Below are 22,218 nucleotides of genomic sequence, written 5' to 3'. Positions count from 1 at the left end.
CTGGAAGACATCTGACAACAGTTCCCACTCCACCAAGTCCAGAGAGGTCCTGCTGAGATAGTCCGCTTGAACACTGACAGTACCCACAGTAACACTGATAGCTGAAATTTGCTGCAAGTGACTCTCTACCCAAAGAAAAAGAAGAATAGCCTCCTCTGCCAGTGGCTGACTTCAAATGCCACTTTGTCTGTTTACATAAGCCACTGCTGTCATGCTAGCTGACAGAACATGCACTGGTTTGCCCTCCAGAGTCGACTGAAATGCCAGAAGTGCGAGACGACCTGCTCTGTGTTCAGTTTCTCTGTCTGGTATCTACATGTTCTTTACCCATTAAAGGAACTTTTTTTGCAACATTTGGTCACATTGACAGTTTGTTTTGCTCACATTCAAACCAGACATGAATCTGAAAACAAGGGGTTGGACATACACCAATGTATCTGCCACGTGCTTATGACAGGCAGTAGTGGAGAAGTATAGGTGCACCAAGTCAGTTTTTAAGCCACTAATAGCTGTAACCAGTAAAATCATATTAAGGGAACGGGTTACAATGTGCACCAATGTGCAAAATGAGCACATTTCAATTACTATAAACATTTCTAGTCAATATTTCTAGATTCCATTAGGATCTCTTACGATAGCCTGCAAGAATGGTAACCAAAAGATCTGCTTCTTAACATCCAAGCTGTGAGCAAGAAATGTAAAGAATGGCTTGAGAGGTTGGCCTACATTGCTAGGAAGATCAGTTAATCCTTAAGAATAAAAAAAAGCCATGCTAAGTAAGACCAAAGTCCATCAAAACCAGCCCCTTGTCTCTGACAATAGCCAGATCTGATTCAGATGCATCTAAGAGACCTTCTGAAACACTCTTCAAAACCATCTATCTTTTGATAGGTAACTTAAATAGGTTTACTGGGTTTGGGCCTGATACAACAGGCATGTCAGTTCCGATATGCTGATGCACTGCCCCTGCTTTTTAAACTGATGGAGGTCATCTGTATCACAGTCATCATCAGTGCAAAATAACTGACGTGAAATCAAACGATTTGATGTTAAAGTACATCTGATAACACTCCATGCACTCATTGGAGCTATGCAAAAAAGGAGTAATGCAGAGATAGACTAATGAAAGAATCTTCCGTAAAGTTGAAAATAGCAGTAAAAACCCACTAAGGTGCAGGGGTGTAGCCAGACACCCAATTTTGGGTGGTCAGAACTCTGCCCTGTCCCACAAGTGATCTGGTCTCGCCCTCTCTCGCCTGCATGCCATATGGTCTCTCAAACATCCCCCTCCCCCCATACCTTTTAAATAGCAGATTTTCACCGGCAGCGAGCAGCAACTAATACACACTGCTCATGTTGGCCCCACAGCCTTCCCTCCTGATGCAACTTCCTGTTTCCGCATAGGCGGGAATACATTAGAGGGAAGGCTGGCATGCAGGAAGGACAGTTGTTGGGAATTTTCGGCTGGTGGGGCTTGGGGATCCCTGCCAGACACTTCATAGGTGTGCTGCTACTGGGTGGGCCTGGGCCCACCCTTGGCTATGCCACTGCTAAGGTGGCCCCACACAATAATGCTGACTGGGAATTCCCACTCCTGAAAGCTCTCAGACCTTTATTTTCTGCAGTCCACACTCCCTGACACATCCTGCTTGTACTAAGAGAAAGCTCAGAAGAAAAGAATGAAAGGTGGCCACTGAATGGGAACACTTGGTTTGTCTGAGATCTGAGAGAGAGGTTCCATGTGTGCACTTGCTGGATGATATCATCCACTTCTGCAGCCAAACGCCTTTACGGTACATTATAAGCCACATTGAGCCTGCAAATAGGTGGGAAAATGTGGGATATAAATGTAACAAATTTCAATCTGCTTATCGACAAAGAACAGACAAGCCATACCTATTGCCTCACAGAGAAATATTACTAAGCAGTTTTACATTAACAATACCAAATGACAGGAAAGATTTTTAATTGGTTTATCTTGTCTTCTTAATTTCACTTTCCACAAAGATAAGAAATCTTGCTTACCGGCTGGTAGTTAATAGCAGAGCTCATATTGGGCGTCGAAGAGCGAATCAGACCAGGTTTCGGGGGAATGCCCCGGCCTTGTAACTGGGCTGGGTTTGGAGCAATCACACGCTGTGAGATCAGCATATGAGGAAGGGCTGTGTTTGTGGCTGATCTGATGACACTGTGACTCTGGCCAATTTTGGAAGGGGGGAAAAAAAAAAAAAGTTATTTACAGGATCAAGATTCTTAAGTGTCCTGTCCTATCCTTCTGCTGACCCCTTCTGATCCCCATTCCAACTGTAGCTCCTATGAACAGAGAATTAGAGCTTGCACAAGCAGTGGTATGGGAGTTAGAAAGCCGCAATCAATCATGTACAACGGTTAGGTACTAGAACTTGAGTAAAAACCTCTGGGAATCAGTTTCTAAGAGGGTCAAAAATGTGACACACTCATTCTCTGCATATCATTGCTTATCACCTGCTTTCAATAATCTAACAGTGCACAGAAAAATCATTCAACAGCATCTGCACGTCAGACACAAAGAAGCCTGCCTGATCCACAACTTCCAGTTCACATTCTTAACTCTTTCAGATTTACTAACAAATCTGTGTTTCGAATTGTAGGTCCTAAACTTTGGAATGAACTTTGTAACCCTTCGTAAGATTATTTCCTTTGCTCAATTTAAGAAAGATCTAAAAACATGGTTATTTCATGAGGCATTTGGAAATTAGATTCGTTAGTATATATTGCTGTGTCTTGGAAGAAATAATAAAAAAAAGGATTACCTTATGAAGTGCATGGTAATTAGATTGGTCAATCAATTTCTTTTATATTTCTTTTATATTTTTTTGGGCATTTATTGTTAGTCAAAATGTAATGTTAATTGTATGGTTATTTTTACTAATCATGTTTTCTTGTAACTTGCCCAGTTATGGATGGTGTGGGGTATAAATATGTTAAATTACATTGAGGGCCTTTTACTCAGACGCACTAGCGTTTTTAGTGCGCGCTAAACGTTAGAGACGTCCATAGGAAAAAAATGGATGTCTCTAATGTTTAGCGCGCCCTAAATATTAGCGCACGCTAAAAACCTAGCGCGTCTGAGTAAAAGAGGTCCTAAATAAATAAAGCAAGGCTGAAGGAATTCTTTCCAACTCCTCTGCATACGAGGTAGTTGTGGGAGGGGTACTTTTTTTTTTCAGCGTGCACGACACCCGCCTCCCATTACCACTCACGTACTTTGGATACAGCATGCTGGTCACCCATGTATCTACTTCTGCACAGACATTTTAGGTTTTTCCTTTAAATTCTAGAAATAGACTAACCCGTATCCCAAAAGAAAATCGACATTAGAATTTATGGGCAACAGCAATGATCAGCAGCAGGATGAATGGTAACAGGTTTGGCTCTTTTTCTGATTCTTTACTTGGGTCAATGTACATAATATAGTCAGAAGGCTTACTATAAAAATGCAGAGCCCGAGCCTCACATCTGCAGATACCCAACAACTTACAGTGATGTCTCATATATATACCTGAACACTCCGTAAGTTCTGCGGTTCAAGTCCCTGCGCACCAGGCCGGGATGGAAGCTTGGACAGACCCTGCTGTCCAACATGGGCAGGAGAGGGCTGGACAATGGACGCTGCATTCTGGACAACTGCAGTCTGACATAACACAAAAAAATAGGTTAATAAAATCTCAGGAGCATCCCAAAAGCAACAAGTCTGGTACTTTTACAAATGTCTGCCCAATTCTAATTGCCAGTCAGTCACCTTTTGGACAACATTCTCCTTCTGTAGCTGACTCTGCCTCAGTTTCTTCAGCAGTACCAATCGGGCCTCTTCTAACCGTAACTCATCCCGGAGCTGTTTAATGAGCTGCTGTCTTTCTTCTAGGTCTTTACCCTATCAAAAAAAAAAAAGGCGATACAGGAAAGGAAAGAGGCAGAAATGGAAGGACAGAGTTACCAACACTCAACTCATTTATACTCTCACAGAAAAAGGGAGAGTTTTTCATGATGAGAAAGAGTCAAATCTCTTAACTGTAAAGACAGACTATATATGTAATAATGAGAAGCTAACAATTGTACTTCCTCCATTATTTCCGATTTTAAAAAATGATAGAAAAGAAACGGTATGCCAACAGATGCAAATTCCAAAGGACAGCAGACACCGTAACAGAGAAAAATGAAGGCCGATAAAGACCGTGTGGCCTATCCAGTCCGCCAATCCAAGCCATCCACTCTCCCTGTCACTCCCTGAGAGATCCTATGGACTTGTCCCAAGCTCTCTTGAATTCAGATGCTGTTTTCATCTCCCCCACTTTCACCAGGAGGCCATTCCACAAATTCATCACCCTTTCTGTGAAGCCGTATTTCCTCAGGTTACTTCTGAGTCTGTCCCCTCATCCTATGCCCCCTCGTTCCAGAGCTTCCTTTCAAGTGAAAGAGACTTGTCTCTTGTGCATTTATGCCGCATAATAACTATTTAAACGTCTCTATCCTCTCTCCCGCCTTTCTTCAAAAGTATACATTTTGGGTCCGATAGTAAAAAACTATTTAACCAGCCAGGAATGGCTCCTGGACGGCTAAATAGCGTTTTGGCGCCTAACCAAGGATACGGATATTCAGCAGACGTAACCAGTTATCTGCCGCTGAATATCTAGCCGCTAACTGGCTATATCACGTGACATAGCCTGTTAGACATGGATATTCAGCGCCAAACCGGCTATGTTTAGCAACAGGTCTATCTTTATTTTATTTATATATTTATTTCCAGAACTCTCTATACTGCTCTGACTAGAAGCGCAGAGTGGTGTACGGGCTGAAAGAAAGAATAAGTAAGAAAGGAGCTCCATTATAAGATAGGAAAGCATAATAACCACACCAAGAGTCATAAATGGAGAGCGGGGAAAAACAAAGGTATGATAGGTAAGGGTGGGGAGGTAAGTTAATCCAAAGTGTAAAGAAAGCAGTAAAGGCCAGGATTGTTTAGCTGGTGTTTCTCCGAATGCCTGTTTAAAAAGCCAGGTTTTTAAATTGGTTTTAACATTTTTAAAACAAATGTTGCTATAGAGAGAAAGGGGGAGATTATTCTAAGTGTGTGGAGAGAGAGAGAAAAAAGCACTGCATCGTGTCGATTACTAAGCACTTAACCAGTTAGTGCTGAATATCAACTTATCCATTAAGCTGCCGCGGTCAAAAATTAAACCGGATATTCAATGCCCACTGCCAGAAACGGCCCAGCACTGACCCACCCCAGCTGAATATTGGGAAGATTGAGATCTTATAACAATGACCACTGGCCATTTTGTTAGCCGCCCTTTGGACCAACTCCACCCTTTTTGAAATGCATCCCCAGAATTGTACACAATATTCTAAATAAGGTCTCGGCATCATCACTTCCTTTTTCCTACTGGCCATTCCTCTCCCTATGCACCTAGGCATCCTTTTAGCTTTCACCGGCATCTTTTCTACCTGTTTGGCTACCTTAAGATTATCACATATATCACCCAAGTCCTGCTCCTCTTTCATGCACAAAAGTCCCAGATGCCTCGTGTCACTCTAGCAGATCCTGCTCAAATTCTCATCATCTCCTTCTGCCTCTGTGCCCAGCGAACTTTTGTTTTGATCACTCCCTTTGCATTATGACCCCCTATCCTTGAATTTCTTTGGAATAGGAAATAGTCTTCTTGCACCATACAACAGACACCTGAATGTTTAATCGCTGCCAATTGTTCCTGTGACAAATATTGAAAAAAAAAAAAAAAAAGTGTGTGTGTGTGGGGGGGGGGGGGGGGGGGGTGTGAAATCACATCATTTAAAGATATTATCAGAGATCTGTAGAAAACACTCCATCGCTCCAACACTTTTGTATTCAATGCATTAGTAGCATATCAGTCAGTTCTTTTATTTGTATATATACATTTTGTACTGCTGCTTGGTACAACTTACACATTTCTTTTTACTGTGTTTGATCTCTACTCTTCAGGGTTTTAACTATGAAGTTTTATAAAATAAAGTGAATTCCCTAAATCATGCCGACTAGAAACAATGTGATAGCGAATGGAAACGCTACACACGTCTTCTTAAGGGCCCACTCGACTAGACTGACTTTCACGGGCTCTTTTCTTGTTTCAGAAGGTACAAAGACTAGGGGAGATGCCATGAAGAAAAACACTGAAAACAAATAAAATATTTGTTTACCAAAAACATAATTAAGCTCTGGAGCTCACTGCCAGAGAGGATACTTGATTTGATTTATTGATTTGAAGGGCCGCTTTTGACAATTAGTATTAAAACAGTTTAAATATACAATACATCTTATGATCTTACAAAAAAAAAAAAAAAAACAGTCAAAAGCACGATCACATACAACTTTAAAATATAACAAAACCCTTCTTGGTCCAAACATTCAAAATATAGTAAAAAGAATTAGAACTGCTGGGTTTAAAAAAAGATTTGGCCAAATTGCTAGGGGAAAAGCCTATAAGCCATTATTAAAGCAGACCTGGGGAAAGCCACTGCTTGAACACCTACCTGCTTTTTAGGGATTCTGTCAAGTATTTGTGACCTGAATTGGCCACTGTTTGAAACAGGATACTAGGCTTGATGGACTTTTGGTCAAACCTATTCTGGAAGTTCTTATGTAGGCAGGTGTATGGTAGAAGACAAAGTGGCTAATGGTAGGCATGAAAGCTAAAGTTTGTACCCCTCCTTTATACTCTCCAAGGGCCATAGAGGAAGTTACGGTTATGCCTTTTATATTCTGTGTATTCCTGTCAATGGTTAAGTACATAAGTAGTGCCATACTGGGAAAGACCAAAGGTCCATCTAGCCCAGCATCCTGTCACCGACAGTGGCCAATCCAGGTCAAGGGCACCTGGCACGCTCCCCAAACGTAAAAACATTCCAGACAAGTTATACCTAAAAATGCGGAATTTTTCCAAGTCCATTTAATAGCGGTCTATGGACTTGTCCTTTAGGAATCTATCTAACCCCTTTTTAAACTCCGTCAAGCTAACCGCCCGTACCACGTTCTCCGGCAATGAATTCCAGAGTCTAATTACACGTTGGGTGAAGAAAAATTTTCTCCGATTCGTTTTAAATTTACCACACTGTAGCTTCAACTCATGCCCTCTAGTCCTAGTATTTTTGGATAGCGTGAACAGTCGCTTCACATCCACCCGATCCATTCCACTCATTATTTTATACACTTCTATCATATCTCCCCTCAGCCGTCTCTTCTCCAAGCTGAAAAGCCCTAGCCTTCTCAGCCTCTCTTCATAGGAAAGTCGTCCCATCCCCACTATCATTTTCGTCGCCCTTCGCTGTACCTTTTCCAATTCTACTATATCTTTTTTGAGATACGGAGACCAGTACTGAACACAATACTCCAGGTGCGGTCGCACCATGGAGCGATACAACGGCATTATAACATCCGCACACCTGGACTCCATACCCTTCCTAATAACACCCAACATTCTATTCGCTTTCCTAGCCGCAGCAGCACACTGAGCAGAAGGTTTCAGCGTATCATCGACGACGACACCCAGATCCCTTTCTTGATCCGTAACTCCTAACGCGGAACCTTGCAAGACGTAGCTATAATTCGGGTTCCTCTTACCCACATGCATCACTTTGCACTTGTCAATATTGAACTTCATCTGCCACTTGCACGCCCATTCTCCCAGTCTCGCAAGGTCCTCCTGTAATCGTTCACATTCCTCCTGCGACTTGACGACCCTGAATAATTTTGTGTCATCGGCGAATTTAATTACCTCACTAGTTATTCCCATCTCTAGGTCATTTATAAATACATTAAAAAGCAACGGACCCAGCACAGACCCCTGCGGGACCCCACTAACTACCCTCCTCCACTGAGAATACTGGCCACGCAATCCTACTCTCTGCTTCCTATCTTTCAACCAGTTCTTAATCCATAATAATACCCTACCTCCGATTCCATGACTCTGCAATTTCTTCAGGAGTCTTTCGTGCGGCACTTTGTCAAACGCCTTCTGAAAATCCAGATATACAATATCAACCGGCTCCCCATTGTCCACATGTTTGCTTACCCCCTCAAAAAAATGCATTAGATTGGTGAGGCAAGACTTCCCTTCACTAAATCCGTGCTGACTTTGTCTCATCAGTCCATGTTTTTGTATATGCTCTGCAATTTTATTCTTAATAATAGCCTCCACCATCTTGCCCGGCACCGACGTCAGACTCACCGGTCTATAATTTCCCGGATCTCCTCTGGAACCTTTCTTAAAAATCGGAGTAACATTGGCTACCCTCCAGTCTTCCGGTATTACACTCGATTTTAGGGACAGATTGCATATTTCTAACAGTAGCTCCGCAAGTTCATTTTTTAGTTCTATTAATACTCTGGGATGAATACCATCAGGTCCCGGTGATTTACTACTCTTCAGCTTGCTGAACTGACCCATTACATCCTCCAAGGTTACAGAGAATTTGTTTAGTTTCTCCGACTCCCCCGCTTCAAATATTCTTTCCGGCACCGGTGTCCCCCCCAAATCCTCCTCGGTGAAGACCGAAGCAAAGAATTCATTTAATTTCTCCGCTACGGCTTTGTCCTCCTTGATCGCCCCTTTAACACCATTTTCGTCCAGCGGCCCAACCGACTCTTTGGCCGGTTTCCTGCTTTTAATGTATCTAAAAAAGTTTTTACTATGTATTTTTGCTTCCAACGCTTCTAAACACATTGCAAACAAGACAACTAGATTATGTATCTAGAAACTTACAGATTAATACAAGATAAGAAACATACTAATACACAACCTAATGCTGTCTTAGTAGAAGATATTTTCGAAACATGACAATTTTGATAGCTTTTTTTAAACACAGCGTAGCTAGATAACAGTTTTATCTCAATAGGTAGAGTAGATCAAGCATTAGCAGCTTGATAGAAAATAAAGAGGAAAACACTTTCACAGATGAAATACCTCTAGGATTTGGAAAGGATAAAATCACAGAATTGCGTGTTAGGTGATATCGGTTGACTGTTGGCCTACAGATAAGTTGAAGCATATACTTTGGCACTATGCCATAAAGGATCTTAAACATCAGACAGTAAACTCTTTACTGAACGCTGGTTTCTAAGGGGAGCCAATTCAGTAAAACGAAAAGAAGGGTTACCCTAGTGCATGTTTACCCCACAGCACTTCCTACCTTGAACATTTCCAGATTAGCAGACTTGAGACGTTCTTCCATGCGGGAGCTGCTGCGTGGACTTGATGCTTCATTATCAGACAAGACAATAATATCTGGGGAGGGAGTCAGCCTTCCACGGTCCTGATCACTACAAATGGGGGAAGGGCAGAGGGGAAAAAATGCATCATATTAAAAGAGAATGGAAAGAGACAGATTTTGCCTACATCCAAAAATACAACCACATCAAACCAGATATCAGTGAAGCATCGCGACAAGTGCTAAAGTACCTGACTTTGCAGGATTGCATGAACAATACACTCTACCAAAAATGAACCAACAGTACACATATGCAAAGGGGAAAGAAACAACAAATCCGACACAGAACAGCATCCAGTACTTAGGAGATAATCTTCAAATAGCCTTTGTAATGACGACACACACGGTCACTTCTAGTCCAACTACTACTGTATGCTACATTTCATAATGTCCACTATGAGGTAATTTGTTTGAAAAGCAGCATGCCGTACAGACACTATCAGGGTGCAAAAGGGTAAAAACAGCACATGTAAATACATCCCAAAATAACATGTGCTTTTAGACAGCCAGAGGGTAGCCATCTTCACAGTTGCATTAAGCCATTTTAACACAGACCTATTGCCTTGAAAATTATACTGACATCGCAACAATACACACGGACCATGTAAACTTAAAACAAACTGACTTGGTACCATCAGTTATGCAGGTTGCACAGCCTTGTAGATATCTGCCATTAAATACTGCAGGCAGCTGTATCTCACCCAGCAGAGGTGCTGGAGAAGAAAGTCACACCACTAACCTACATCACCTCACCGGAATGAGGAAAACATAATTGAGCTGGTACCATTTTGCAGACAGCACAAGATGGATGCTTTTCACTCTTCTATTTATCAATTTGGATGACTAGTGTAAAATTTAAATGTGTGTGTCACAAACCTCCTCCTTGAAATGAAGGCATCGAAAATATTGTAAACAGTAAAGCAGAATCCAAAAAATCACTAAGCAGAAGTAGACAGAAAGAAGACAGCAGACACCGTCCCTGGAAATAAGCCTGCGTATGCTGGACTACGTAACCCAGCAATAGGACCTGCACTGTGACCTCATCCTAAGCAATGGCTGAGCAATGATGTCATAATGAAACGCCTACAGAACATTAGAGCGCAGGTCAGGGCAGCCTATGTACTGCACAGCAACTAATTAATGAATACATTGCTGGGGAAGATTCTATTATAACGAAATGCCATGCTTAAGGGTTCACCCATACACTTCTACCAATTAAAGCCACTCGATACCTACTTCACAATCTTTTGTGAGTTAGCAAAGTCCTGTCAAGGGGACGGAATCAGAGCAAATCTGAGCAGTAATCACATCACAAAGCTATGACTCTGGACCTCATCAATACCCACACATGAGCAGGGAACATGCAGGCTGGTGACATCATCTGGCAGATCCATCAACCCAGCTCAACAGAAGCCTTCTGGCTTCTCCTGAACATGCGTGGGCATTCCTCTGTTGGGTTAAATGCCTACTCTTCTCAGTTTAGCCTTTTTGTACTCCACAATGGGCCTCACCTCTCCCTACTAACTACTTCTCTTCAGGACTTGAATTACAAGGAGAAAAGAAAAAAAAAACCCAGAGTACCTGCTTCCTGAACCTAACCTCCCTTATTGCGTCATTTAAAAAACAAGAAAAGAAAGTGAAACTGTTTCCTTCACATGGCCACGGCAGCTTTTTCCCCCCATCAGGGGAGCTTCGCAAAATGGTTTAACACATCCAAAAAGACCTTCCGTCAACCTGGAGGCTGGCAACATATTAGCACTGGCAACTCGAAAAACAGCACAAGGCAAGCTGTTTCCAGACCACCGGACAACTTCAACTCCACCCTGCTGTATGTACAGGAATAGCTCTGCTTTGGGGAAGGAAACAGAAGCAGATCAAAATGAAGGCAGATAAAGACCATAAGGCCTATCCACTCTGTTCAGTCATGTCCTCTACTATCCCTTCCTCTCTCTTTGGGATCCTATGTACTTGTCCCCAGCTTTCTTGAATTCAGATAGTCTTTGCCTCCCCCACCCTCACCAGGAGGCCGTTCCATGAATTCACTACCCTTTCCATGAAGAAGTATTTCCTCAAGTTACTTCCGAGTCGGACCCTTTTACCCTCTTCCTATGCCCCCCTTCATTCCAGAGCTTCCTTTCAGTCGAAAGAGATTCATCTCCTGTGCATTTATGCCATGGAGGTATTTGAACATCTCTATCACATTACCACACCTTTCTTCCAAAGTATACATACTGAAATCTAAGTCTGTCTCCATACGCTTTATGACAAAGACCACTGACCATATTAGTAGCTGCCCTCTGGACCAACTCCATCCTGCTTATATCTATTTGAAAGTGCATCTTCAGAATTGTACACAATATTCTAAATGAGATCTTACCAGAGTCTTATAGAGAGGCACTATCACCTCTTTTTTTTTCCTGCTGGCCATTCCTCTCCCTACGCACCCAAGCATCCTTCTACCTTTCGCTGGCGCCTTTTCTACCTGTTTGGCTACCTTAAGATCATTACATACAATTACACCCAAATTCCACTGCTCTTTCGTGCACAAAGGTACTTCACCCCCTAAACTGTACTGCTTCCTTGGATTTTTGCAGCCCAAGTGCATGACTCTGCATTTTTCAGCACTTAACCTTAGCTTCTCATTTCTGGACCATTCTTAAAGCTTCACTAGATCCCTCCTCATGTTACCCCACACTGTCCTGTCTATCCTGTTGCAGATTTTGGTATTATCCAGTCGAGATGCCTCCAGCTCCCACAAGAATACTCTGATATACCCCCTTAAAGCTGCCCAGACTCAAGCAGACTATGGAGCTACGCTGCCATCCAGCAAGGAACACAATGGTTCACTCAGGAGGCCTTCTTCTTACCACCTATCAGCCCACCTCTAGCCTTCTCAGATTCAGCCCAATAGCACAACAGAGGATTACTCTTATTCTTGCTTCCTGAAGAAAACTGCATGTTAGAACCTGGCTCCAAGCCATACTGAACTAATTTAATATCTTCAGAGAAGCTATGCCTTTCTTGGTGCACAAAATCCTTCAAAATCTACAACTGAGCATCTGACAGACAACTAAACCAGGGCATGATCTAGATTAATTACCACACCAATTTGAGCACTAGAAACATCAAGGATATCCCTTGCTTACTTTGTATACGTCGCGCGAGGGATATGGTGGTGAAAACAGCACATAGAGAGACGGCGCGAGGCAAAGGAAGTGGAGACAAAATGGCGGTGCCCTCCAGCCCCCTCGGTCTCATCTCAGTGGGTTGCGGAGATGTCAGCACTCCTGGAGGACTTGCTGGAAAGACACCTATAGATGCTAAGTTAGAACGCCTGCAACCTCAATTGGAGGAAATCTCCCGCGACTGTGTATCCTTCCAGACCCGGGCAAGTGCAGTGGAAGACAGGGTCAAAGAGGTGGAGGGGTCGCAAACTCTAATGCAAAAAAAGATGACAGCACTAGAGGCAAAATTGGAGGACCTTGAGAACAGGTCTAGAAGAAATAATCTACCGTTAGTAGGTCTGCCGGAGACCATAATCTTATAGATTTTCTTGAAGATTGGCTTGCCAAAGAACTGCAGTTATCAGGGCACAGGGGCCCACTACCCATAGAACGTGTGCACTGAGTAAGCCCTTGTCAGGGCTCCTCCAACAGACCGAGGGTGGTCATCCTGTAGGTACTGGATTTCATGCACAAGCAAGCTATCCTATCCCCGTTTTCTATTTCTGTTGATGGCTCTCTCATTCTCCCTGTCTCCTCAGCTCGAAACCTTGGGGTCATCTTTGACTCTTCTCTTTCCTTCTCTGCTCATATCCAGCAGATTGCCAAGACCTGTCGTTTCTTTCTTTACAACATCCGTAAAATCCGCCCCTTTCTTTCCGAGCACTCTACCAAAACCCTCATCCACACCCTTGTCACCTCTCGTTTAGACTACTGCAATCTGCTTTTTGCTGGCGTCCCACTTAGTCACCTCTCCCCTCTCCAGTCGGTTCAAAACTCTGCTGCCCGTCTCGTCTTCCGCCAGGGTCGCTTTACTCATACTACCCCTCTCCTCAAGACCCTTCACTGGCTCCCTATCCGTTTTCGCATCCTGTTCAAACTTCTTCTACTAACCTATAAATGTACTCACTCTGCTGCTCCCCAGTATCTCTCCACACTCGTCCTTCCCTACACCCCTTCCCGTGCACTCCGCTCCATGGATAAATCCTTCTTATCTGTTCCCTTCTCCACTACTGCCAACTTCAGACTTCGCGCCTTCTGTCTCGCTGCACCCTACGCCTGGAATAAACTTCCTGAGCCCCTACGTCTTGCCCCATCCTTGGCCACCTTTAAATCTAGACTGAAAGCCCACCTCTTTAACATTGCTTTTGACTCGTAACCACTTGTAACCACTCGCCTCCACCTACCCTCCTCTCTTCCTTCCCGTTCACATTAATTGATTTGATTTGCTACTTTATTTATTTTTTGTCTATTAGATTGTAAGCTCTTTGAGCAGGGACTGTCTTTCTTCTATGTTTGTGCAGCGCTGCGTATGCCTTGTAGCGCTATAGAAATGCTAAATAGTAGTAGTAGTAGTAGTAGTAGGCAGTGCGAGCGGGGAAATCGCTGACTTATGAGAACCATCAGATTCTGTGTTTTCAGGATTATTTCAGCTGGAGTGGCGGTGCAGCGCAGAGCTTTTGCTCCAATATGTTCTAAACTGTTTGCTTTGAAAATTAAATTCACTCTGGTTTACACTACACTGAAAATTACTCATAATGGATCACACAGAACTATAGTGGCAGTGGAGGAGGCTCAGGAGTTCCTGACCACGGAGGAAAGAGCACAGTCTGGCGATACATGAAAACGAGGAGAGATGGTGGGATAAGTAAAACTGACCGACTGAGAACTTGTGGTTCTCCTGCCCTGATGTATCATTGAGTGAACTGAAAAACCTTATGTGGGCTGGGAGGGAATGTGTTTGATTGAGAGGTTTGTCGGGTTTTGATAAGAAGTTTGGTGGGGTAGGGAAATGGTATGCTTGAATTTGGTCTGTTAAGGAGCGATTGGGTTTTTTTTTTTTTTTGTTTGTTTTTTTCTTTCCCTGGATATGTGGCAGTGCTGTTGTGGCAATTTCCTATATTGTTGGGTGTATATCAGGGGATGAATTTGCTCAGATCTGGATTCGCTGGGGTGGCATTTCCTGTGTGGAGGACATATGTTGGAGGTTGGGGGGGGGAGGGGGAGGGTGGGGGTGGGCTTGGAAGACAGGAGGTCTCCTTTTTTTTTTTTTTTTCTTCTCTCTCTCTCATTCTTCTCTCTTCTTGGTGAGGGGACTGGGCACATGAGTGGCTGTGGCAGAAGGGAACTAGAGTTCCGGGGGGGGGGGGGGGGGGGGGGGGGGGGAGGCTGGCTGGGACCTCCTTGTGGGACGCCCGATAACTGTAAAGCTGCATAGATGAGCTTCTCCTTTCTGGCATGACACATAGTAAAGTTAGTATCTTGGAATGTGTGTGTGTGTGGGGGGGGGGGGGATCAATGGGCCTATTAAGAGAACAAAAATTTTGCAACATTTACAATGATACCGTATTGATATTGCATTGTTACAGGAGACACATTTACAAGCTCTAGAACATACTAAGCTCCGAACCTGGTGGGTGGGGGAATGTGCGGCTGCGAATGCCCAAGGGAAAAAAGGAGGGGTGGCAATTTTGATTAGGAAAGGGGTGGCTGAAAAGGTGCAGACAGTAGCTGCGGATTATGGGGGGAGGTTTGTTTTAGCAGAGGTGACAATGCATCATCATACATTTCTAATTTGCAATTTATATGCCCCTAATCAATATGATAAAACTTTCTAGATAAAAGGGTGATTAACTTGCTCCTACAACATAAGCATTCTTCCTTGGTGGTGGTGGGGCTTTAATGTGATGTGGGACCTTACTATGGATAGATCTAAGCAGGGCTCGCCGGTGCCCTATCACGTTGATAAAGGGTTGAGACAATTAGCGCACTTGATGGATTTAGTTGATGTGTGGAGAGAGCTCCATCCAACAGAGAAAGATTACACTCATTTATCTAGAGCCCACTCTACACAAGCTAGAATAGATTATATCCTAGTCTCTAAAAGTGACTTCAGCAAAGTAGTGAAAGCAGAGTTGGGACCTTATGTTATCTCTGGCCATGCCTGGGTAAAGATGGAGTGGACACTGGGATCTGTGGAAGGTAATCAATATAGATGGCAGGTCCCCCTGGATTTATACAAAGATCCAGGCCTTCATGAACGTTTGGTGAGATGTTGGAAGGAATATGAGAGCTCTAATGCTGCACATACGTCGAATCCCATTCTTTTTTGGACCAACGGTGGCCAGCGTTTCGCATCACCTGTTGACAGCAGAAAGCTGGATGCGCTTTCCTGTGACCCCCAATTAAGTGAACCCTGAAGCAGCGATGCGAAACACTGGCCACCGCTGGTCCAAAGGAGATCTTATATGTGGCTAAGAAGCTGGAAGACGAGTATACATTAGCATACAGCATACTTGCAGGCTGGTATTAGTGCTTCTTGTCCTTCTCTCACTTTAAAATAGCCATAGCATGGCTGTCCCCATTTGCCATTTTGTTTTTACAGTTAAATATCATAAGTCCAAACATTTTACACAATTTAAAGACCCATATACATTATGTTGCATTCATTTGTTTTGCATCTAAGTTTTAACATCATTATGCCATATGTATTCTCTATTTTTCATAAATGGTATACTTTAAACATGTTGTATTCTTACTAATTTTTTGTTGCCTCGCTTATATGTCCTCTGAGATTATATACTTTTTTTTTTTACCATAGGTCTGAGTCAATTTTAATCAGTTTTATTCATGTGATAGTATTCAGGCCAAATCAAACTCAGGTATACATACTGTATAAAGTTTCACATACCATGTAAAATGAGTTGATCTTGTTGGGCAGACTGGATGGACCGTTCAGGTCTTTATCTGCCGTCATTTACTATGTTACTATATGTTATGTGCTTAGCCACGTTGCTGATGTACATTATTCTTTATTATATATTTAATCTTTTAAGATATATTTTATTTTTTTAGCCTTGTTGATATATAATAGCTCTACATCTTTTACAGATTTTATCACACCTGTTACTTTGTATATCTTTATTATTTAAGTTTTATGATTATATTTCTTTTTTTTTTTGAAATTTATAATATTTATTAAAGAGCAAACAACAAAGAAGTTCATAACCACTCCACCATGAAGCCATAGGCCCCGCCTGCAGTATCACTACAGTTTACACAAAACCATCAAAAACATTATTTTATTTTTCTCCCCCTTCCCCCCTCCTCCAACCCTCCTCAACTCGTATCGCCCCCCCCCCCCCCCCAAGAGTATCTTCAATTGAATCCACTCCCTAGCTTCGGGCTTATATTTCCCCTGCCTTTTGGCCGTTAATTGTTCTAATGCAGACAGAACCCTCAATTTTGTCATATACCAATAAATATATTTCACCATAAACACTGTCATCATAAACAAGGCAGCTGCCACCTTGCCACCCTGCTAACTTCATGCAGGCAGCGTGCGGAGGCCAAAAAAGCAAACAGGATGCTAGGAATTATTAGGAAAGGGATGGTGAATAAGTCTGAAAATACTATAATGCCTCTGTATCACTCCATGTTGCGACCACACCTTGAGTATTGTGTTCAGTTCTGGTCGCCATATCTCAAAAAAAGATATAGCAGAATTAGAAAAGGTTCAAAGAAGAGCGACCAAAATGATAAAGTGGATGGAACTCTCGTCTGAGGAAAGGCTAAAGAGGTTAGGGCTCTTCAGCTTGGAAAAGAGACGGATGAGGAGAGATATGATTGAGGTCTACAAAATCCTGAGTGGTAAAGAACGAGTAGAAGAAAATCGATTTTTTACTTGTTTCACAACTACAAAGACTAAGGTACACTCAAGGACGTTATATAGAAATACTTTTAAAACAAATTGGAAATATTTTTTCACTCAACAAATAGTTAAGCTCAGGAACGCTTTGCCAGAGGATGTGGTAACAGCGGTTAGCGTTTCTGGGTTTAAAAAAGGTTTGGACAAATTCCTGGAGGAAAAGTCCATAGTCTACTATTGAGACAAACATAGAAAAGCAACTGCTTACCCTGGGTTTTTAAGCAAGGAATGTTGCCATGATTTTGGTTTCTGACGGGTACTTGTGAGCTGGCTTGGCCACTGTTACAGGATACTGGGCCAGATGAACCATTGGTCTGACCTAGTATGGCTACTCTTATGTTCTTATATGATGCAATCTTGGAAAATAATACCACAATAACGTTACTTTCAACTCTAAGAATGTCTTCCCCTTCCCACATTTAACTAGGCAGAAGTTATGCATTAAGTATAATGCTGTACGTATGAACATGCTAATAATGTTCAAGTGCTGTTCATGGAAGTGTTTATAAACAACTGGAAAAACTGAAAGTGGGCAAATGCATGGGGCAGGATGAGATACACCCAAGGATACTCAAGGAACTCAAAGAGTTTCTGATGAGACCTCTTAAAGATTTGTATAACAGACCCTTGGAGACAGGGAAGATTCCACAGGATTGGAGATGAGCGGATGTGATCCCTCTCCACAAAATGGTGACAGAAGAAATGGGAAACTACAGGCCAGTAAGCCTCACTTTGGAAAAATAATGGAGGCACTGATGAAGTAAAGGATAATAAACTTCCTGGAATCCAATGGGTTACAAGAGCTGAGGCAACATGGTTTTACCAAAGGAATTTCATGGCAAACGAATCCGACTGATATCTTTTGACTACAGAACTGGATTGAGGGCAAGCACTTGATGAGGTCTATTTAGATTTCAGCAAAGCCTTTGACACAGTGCCACATAGGAGGTTCGTGAACAAATTGGACGGGCTGAAGTCAGGACCCAAAGTGGTGAAATTACTGGTTGACTGAGATGACAGAGGGTGGTGGCGAATGGAATTCACCTGCAGTAAAGAAAGTTGCGTAGTGGAGTGCCTCAAAGATCAGAATTTGGGTTGATTCTATTCATATGTTTGTGAATGCCATTGCCGAAGGGTTAGAAGGAAAAAAGTTTTCCTTTTTGAGGACAACACAAAGATTTACAACAGAGTGGATACTCTGGAGGGCATGGACAACATGAGAAGTGATCTAAAAAGATTAGAAGAATGGTCTAATAGTTGTTAGTTAAAATTTAATGTGAAGAAGTGCAGAGCGATGCACATGAGGTGTAGAAACCCAAAAGAGTTGTGTTTGCTGGGGGGGTGAAAGGCTGATAAGAACAGACCAGGAGAGTGGCCTTGGGCTGATAAGTGTTGGAGGACCTTAAGGTTACAAAACAATATGACAAAGCGGTGAACGTAACTGGAAGGATGCTAGGCTGCAAAGAGAGGCATATTCAGTAGAAGAAAGGCGGCATTAATGCCCTTGTACAAGTCGCTGGTGTTGCCCCATTTGGAGTATTGTTGTTCCAATTTTGGAAGCAGTCTCTCGCTAATGACATCAAAAGACTTGAGGCAGGTTCAGAGGAAGGTGACAAAACGTTATGGGGCTTGTGCCAAAAGACGTATCAGAAGAGACCTCAATATGTATACTCTAGAGGAAAGGAGGGATAGGGGGATATGATACAGCCATTTAAATATTTAAAACATACTAAGATGCAAACTAATCTTTTTCAGAGATAGAGAAGCAGTAGAACTAAAGGTCATGAGTTGAGGTTGCAGGGTGTTAGACTTAGAAGCAACATCAGGAAATACTTTTTCACACAAAGGGTGGTGGATGGATGGAATGCCCTCCTGGGGGAGGGTTGTGAAGACAAAAACGGTGATGGAATTCAAGAATGCATGGAATAAACACAGAGATCCCTATATAGTAAAAGGATGAAATCAATTTAAAACAAAACTTAAATGAACTCATAACTGGAATGAACTTTGACAGCAGCTCCACAGGTTGGGAAGTTAAGACTAATGCTAGGCAGACTGCTATGATCTGGGTCCTGTAAATGACAAAGACAGTTCAGGATCAAGGCGGGAGCAGCTCTGATGGCCAAAGCAGGACCAGTGCCAAGCAGACGTCTATGGTCTGTGGCCCAAAACTGTCAGGGAGAGATAAAGTAAGCATATACCATATTGCATTCAAAGCATAGGCTATGACTTCAGGGGCTGCATATATCTCTATGAGACGAGAAGGTGTACAATAAAAGTTAATATCAGAAAATAAATGATGCCAGTTAGCAGAGGAGGGGAAAGAAGACATTCTTCAGGTTGAAAACAATGGTGGTATGTTCTAAGGTTTTATCATAACTGCTTATATGAGGTTGGCAAGGTGGCAAGTTGCCGACTGCCTTGTTTATGATGTCAGGAAAAAGTGGACTGGACCCTACACAGAGTGCCAGATACAACTCTGTCCACCTGGTTAGGCAAACTGGACGGACCGTACAGGTCTTCTTTATCTGTTGACATTTACTAAGGAAATATGTTCAGAATAGGTACAACATAGAAGGTAAGGTGCTGATCTGCACAGACAGAATGTGAAAGATGACTATGACACATGCATGCAGAATAGGGGCAGCGTGCAAAGAGCACACTACAAGACTGGAAAGGTCAATGCATGAGCCTGAATACTATTGCCTCCCTCCCCCCACCATGTACAACACACAGGTTATTTTGCAAAATATCAAGAAAAAAATCTTCAAGGACAAAGTGGCTACATAACAGCAGGAATAGTTTAAGACCCAATTCTTTGTTCATTTCTTGGAGAAGCAGAGCTTCCAAAATGCACCTTCAACTGATCTCTCACTCTAGCTCCAGTGATACAAAAGACCAGACTCTTCAGAACTAATCCACCTTTACATTCCACAACCATTAAATGCAGAAACAGAGATGCACGCCACCAGTTACTTCCCACTTACATCTCTTGGATAAGTGGGATATAAATCTGATTGATATAAATAAAAAAAATAAATATTTTTCACCTCATACTTAAGGATGGCAGTAATCTTTGGTCTTTGGATGCAACGATAAAAGATTAAATACTAACTGTGTCAGCTGAGAACAGACTGGAAAAGTAAACTGGGAAGGGGAAATGCAAACAAATAGCAAATGCAAGCATACAGTGGAGAAAACTCTACCTGCAGATAAACAGCACTAATGAGAGAATGTAAGAACCAAGTCCCAGCACTTTACATACGATGCATCAGACCCCCCTCCCGCTGACTACGTCATACACAAGCACTAGTCTCTCTTCTTGGCCTTTCACCCATCTCTTTCCCAACTCAGTAGCAGCAGACTGGGAGGAAGGGTCACCCCAGTTACAGCAATTCCTTCTCCCATCCTTCCCAGGACAGCTCATCTGCGGATCTGTTGCAGTCCTAGTACACTACAAGCCAGGCTGGTCCCTATCTTTTTGCAAGCCTGATGCCAGAACTCTGCTTCACTGTGCATTCTGTTTCTAAAAGATAGGAGGGGGCTAATAGGACCCAAACCATAAACAGCAGCTGCACATTTTCAGTGACTTTTCCCAAACTCTAGTATTGCTGCAATCTCTGTAAGAAATGTGTACCAGAGCAGACAGCACCCAAATGGAAACAAAACAGCAAGAAAGAGATCAAAATTCTGGTACCTTCTCCTGGCACTCATATCGACAGGCTCCTCAATGTTCTCCTTGCCTGCTTTCACCGATGTCCTGATATCTCCATGGGGCCGTAGGCTTCCATTCACTTTCTCCTCATACACTTTGCTACTGTCCTGTTTCATGGGCAGCTCATGAGGCACCTCAATCCCTGCCAGGTCCTTCCTCTTCAGTAGTGCCAGCATCTTCAGGCGCTCCATGGCCTCATGTCCCTCCATTTTTAACCGTTTTGCCAAGATATCCTCTCTCTCCTCAGCCTGGTCAAGGCTGCGCTTTAAGAGGTTTAAGCGCAGGGCATCTTCTGTCATTCTGTCCATCCTAAAAAATAAACAGAAAAACACTTCCATGAGGAACAAAGTTGGAAATTTAATTCAGGCACTTCATGTTAAGAATATGACTGCCGATGGCAGAAAGTGTACACGCTGAACTCTCCAAGCTCCTACCCCTTTAAATTTGTCCCTAGATACACCTGCTCCTAATAAGATTAGGCTTTCCTCCCTTGCATGCAGGACTGAGGGGGGAGGTTCATCACTGGGAACAGCAGAGAGTGCTCAGGGCAAGAGTGAGGTACAGTGGCAGAGCTGTATATGAGCACCAGCAACGGAAGAGTAAAGCTGCTATAGTGAAGACACAGACATGCAACAAATTTAAGGCCCTTATCCCTGACAAAAAAGGTAAACGTGCTGGACGGAACCTGGGCAAAAGAATCTAACCACCACCTTAGCAAGTTCTCCTAAACCTCTGCCTCAATAACTGTTCATCTAGTGGTTAAGAAACCCTATCACAACAACCGTGAAACTCTCTCTTTGCACAGTATTGCATACAGGGGATCATAAATCCCAGGTGGAAAAACCTCTTGTATTCATCTGTACAAGAGCTACCAGCCGGCATGCAGCTACTGCACTGAAAGTTAGAGCACACAGACGTAAGGGAGGGAGTGAGGGGTTGTTAGAAACAAGGATATACTTGTACACTGGTTCTCCACTGGGGAGTGTGATCATGATCATTAGCTCAAGCAACACACAGGCAGCAAGAGCTGGGATTAGAGTTTGTGTTCTTACTGGAGAAGAATCAAGTATGTATTAGAGTAAATTATATATTTAAAATTACACCATTAGCTATGAACATCATAACAAACATTTTACTGACTGTCAATTCATAAATTAAAAGACATACTACAGAAATATCCAGTTATCATTCCCCTTCTGTACTACTTCCCACCAAGAGAATAACTTCAAACTGTGTTCTGCGATACCCAGGTACAGAGACATATTGCAAGGAGAGACATTCCCCTCTTCACAGAA

At 42.8% G+C, this 22,218-nt stretch overlaps 1 protein-coding gene across 2 annotated transcripts in view; it reads right to left on the bottom strand.

Moving 5' to 3' along the window:
* The window catches only part of GATAD2B (GATA zinc finger domain containing 2B), a 72,141-nt gene that overhangs the window by 12,881 nt on the left and 37,042 nt on the right, over positions 1-22,218 (bottom strand). For both annotated transcript variants that reach the window (XM_030187189.1, XM_030187188.1), the window contains 5 exons: positions 20,906-21,232; positions 9,202-9,331; positions 3,782-3,913; positions 3,542-3,673; positions 2,026-2,196 (listed from right to left, as the gene is read on the bottom strand). In XM_030187189.1, the coding sequence (XP_030043049.1) occupies positions 2,026-2,196; positions 3,542-3,673; positions 3,782-3,913; positions 9,202-9,331; positions 20,906-21,231 (891 nt within the window). In that variant the 5' untranslated portion in view covers position 21,232. The remainder of the gene's footprint in view (positions 1-2,025; positions 2,197-3,541; positions 3,674-3,781; positions 3,914-9,201; positions 9,332-20,905; positions 21,233-22,218) is intronic.

This window comes from Microcaecilia unicolor, chromosome 14 (genome assembly GCF_901765095.1).
Source record: "Microcaecilia unicolor chromosome 14, aMicUni1.1, whole genome shotgun sequence".
In the NCBI taxonomy this organism is placed as follows: domain Eukaryota; kingdom Metazoa; phylum Chordata; class Amphibia; order Gymnophiona; family Siphonopidae; genus Microcaecilia; species Microcaecilia unicolor.
This window is presented reverse-complemented; position numbering and strand designations above follow the sequence as displayed.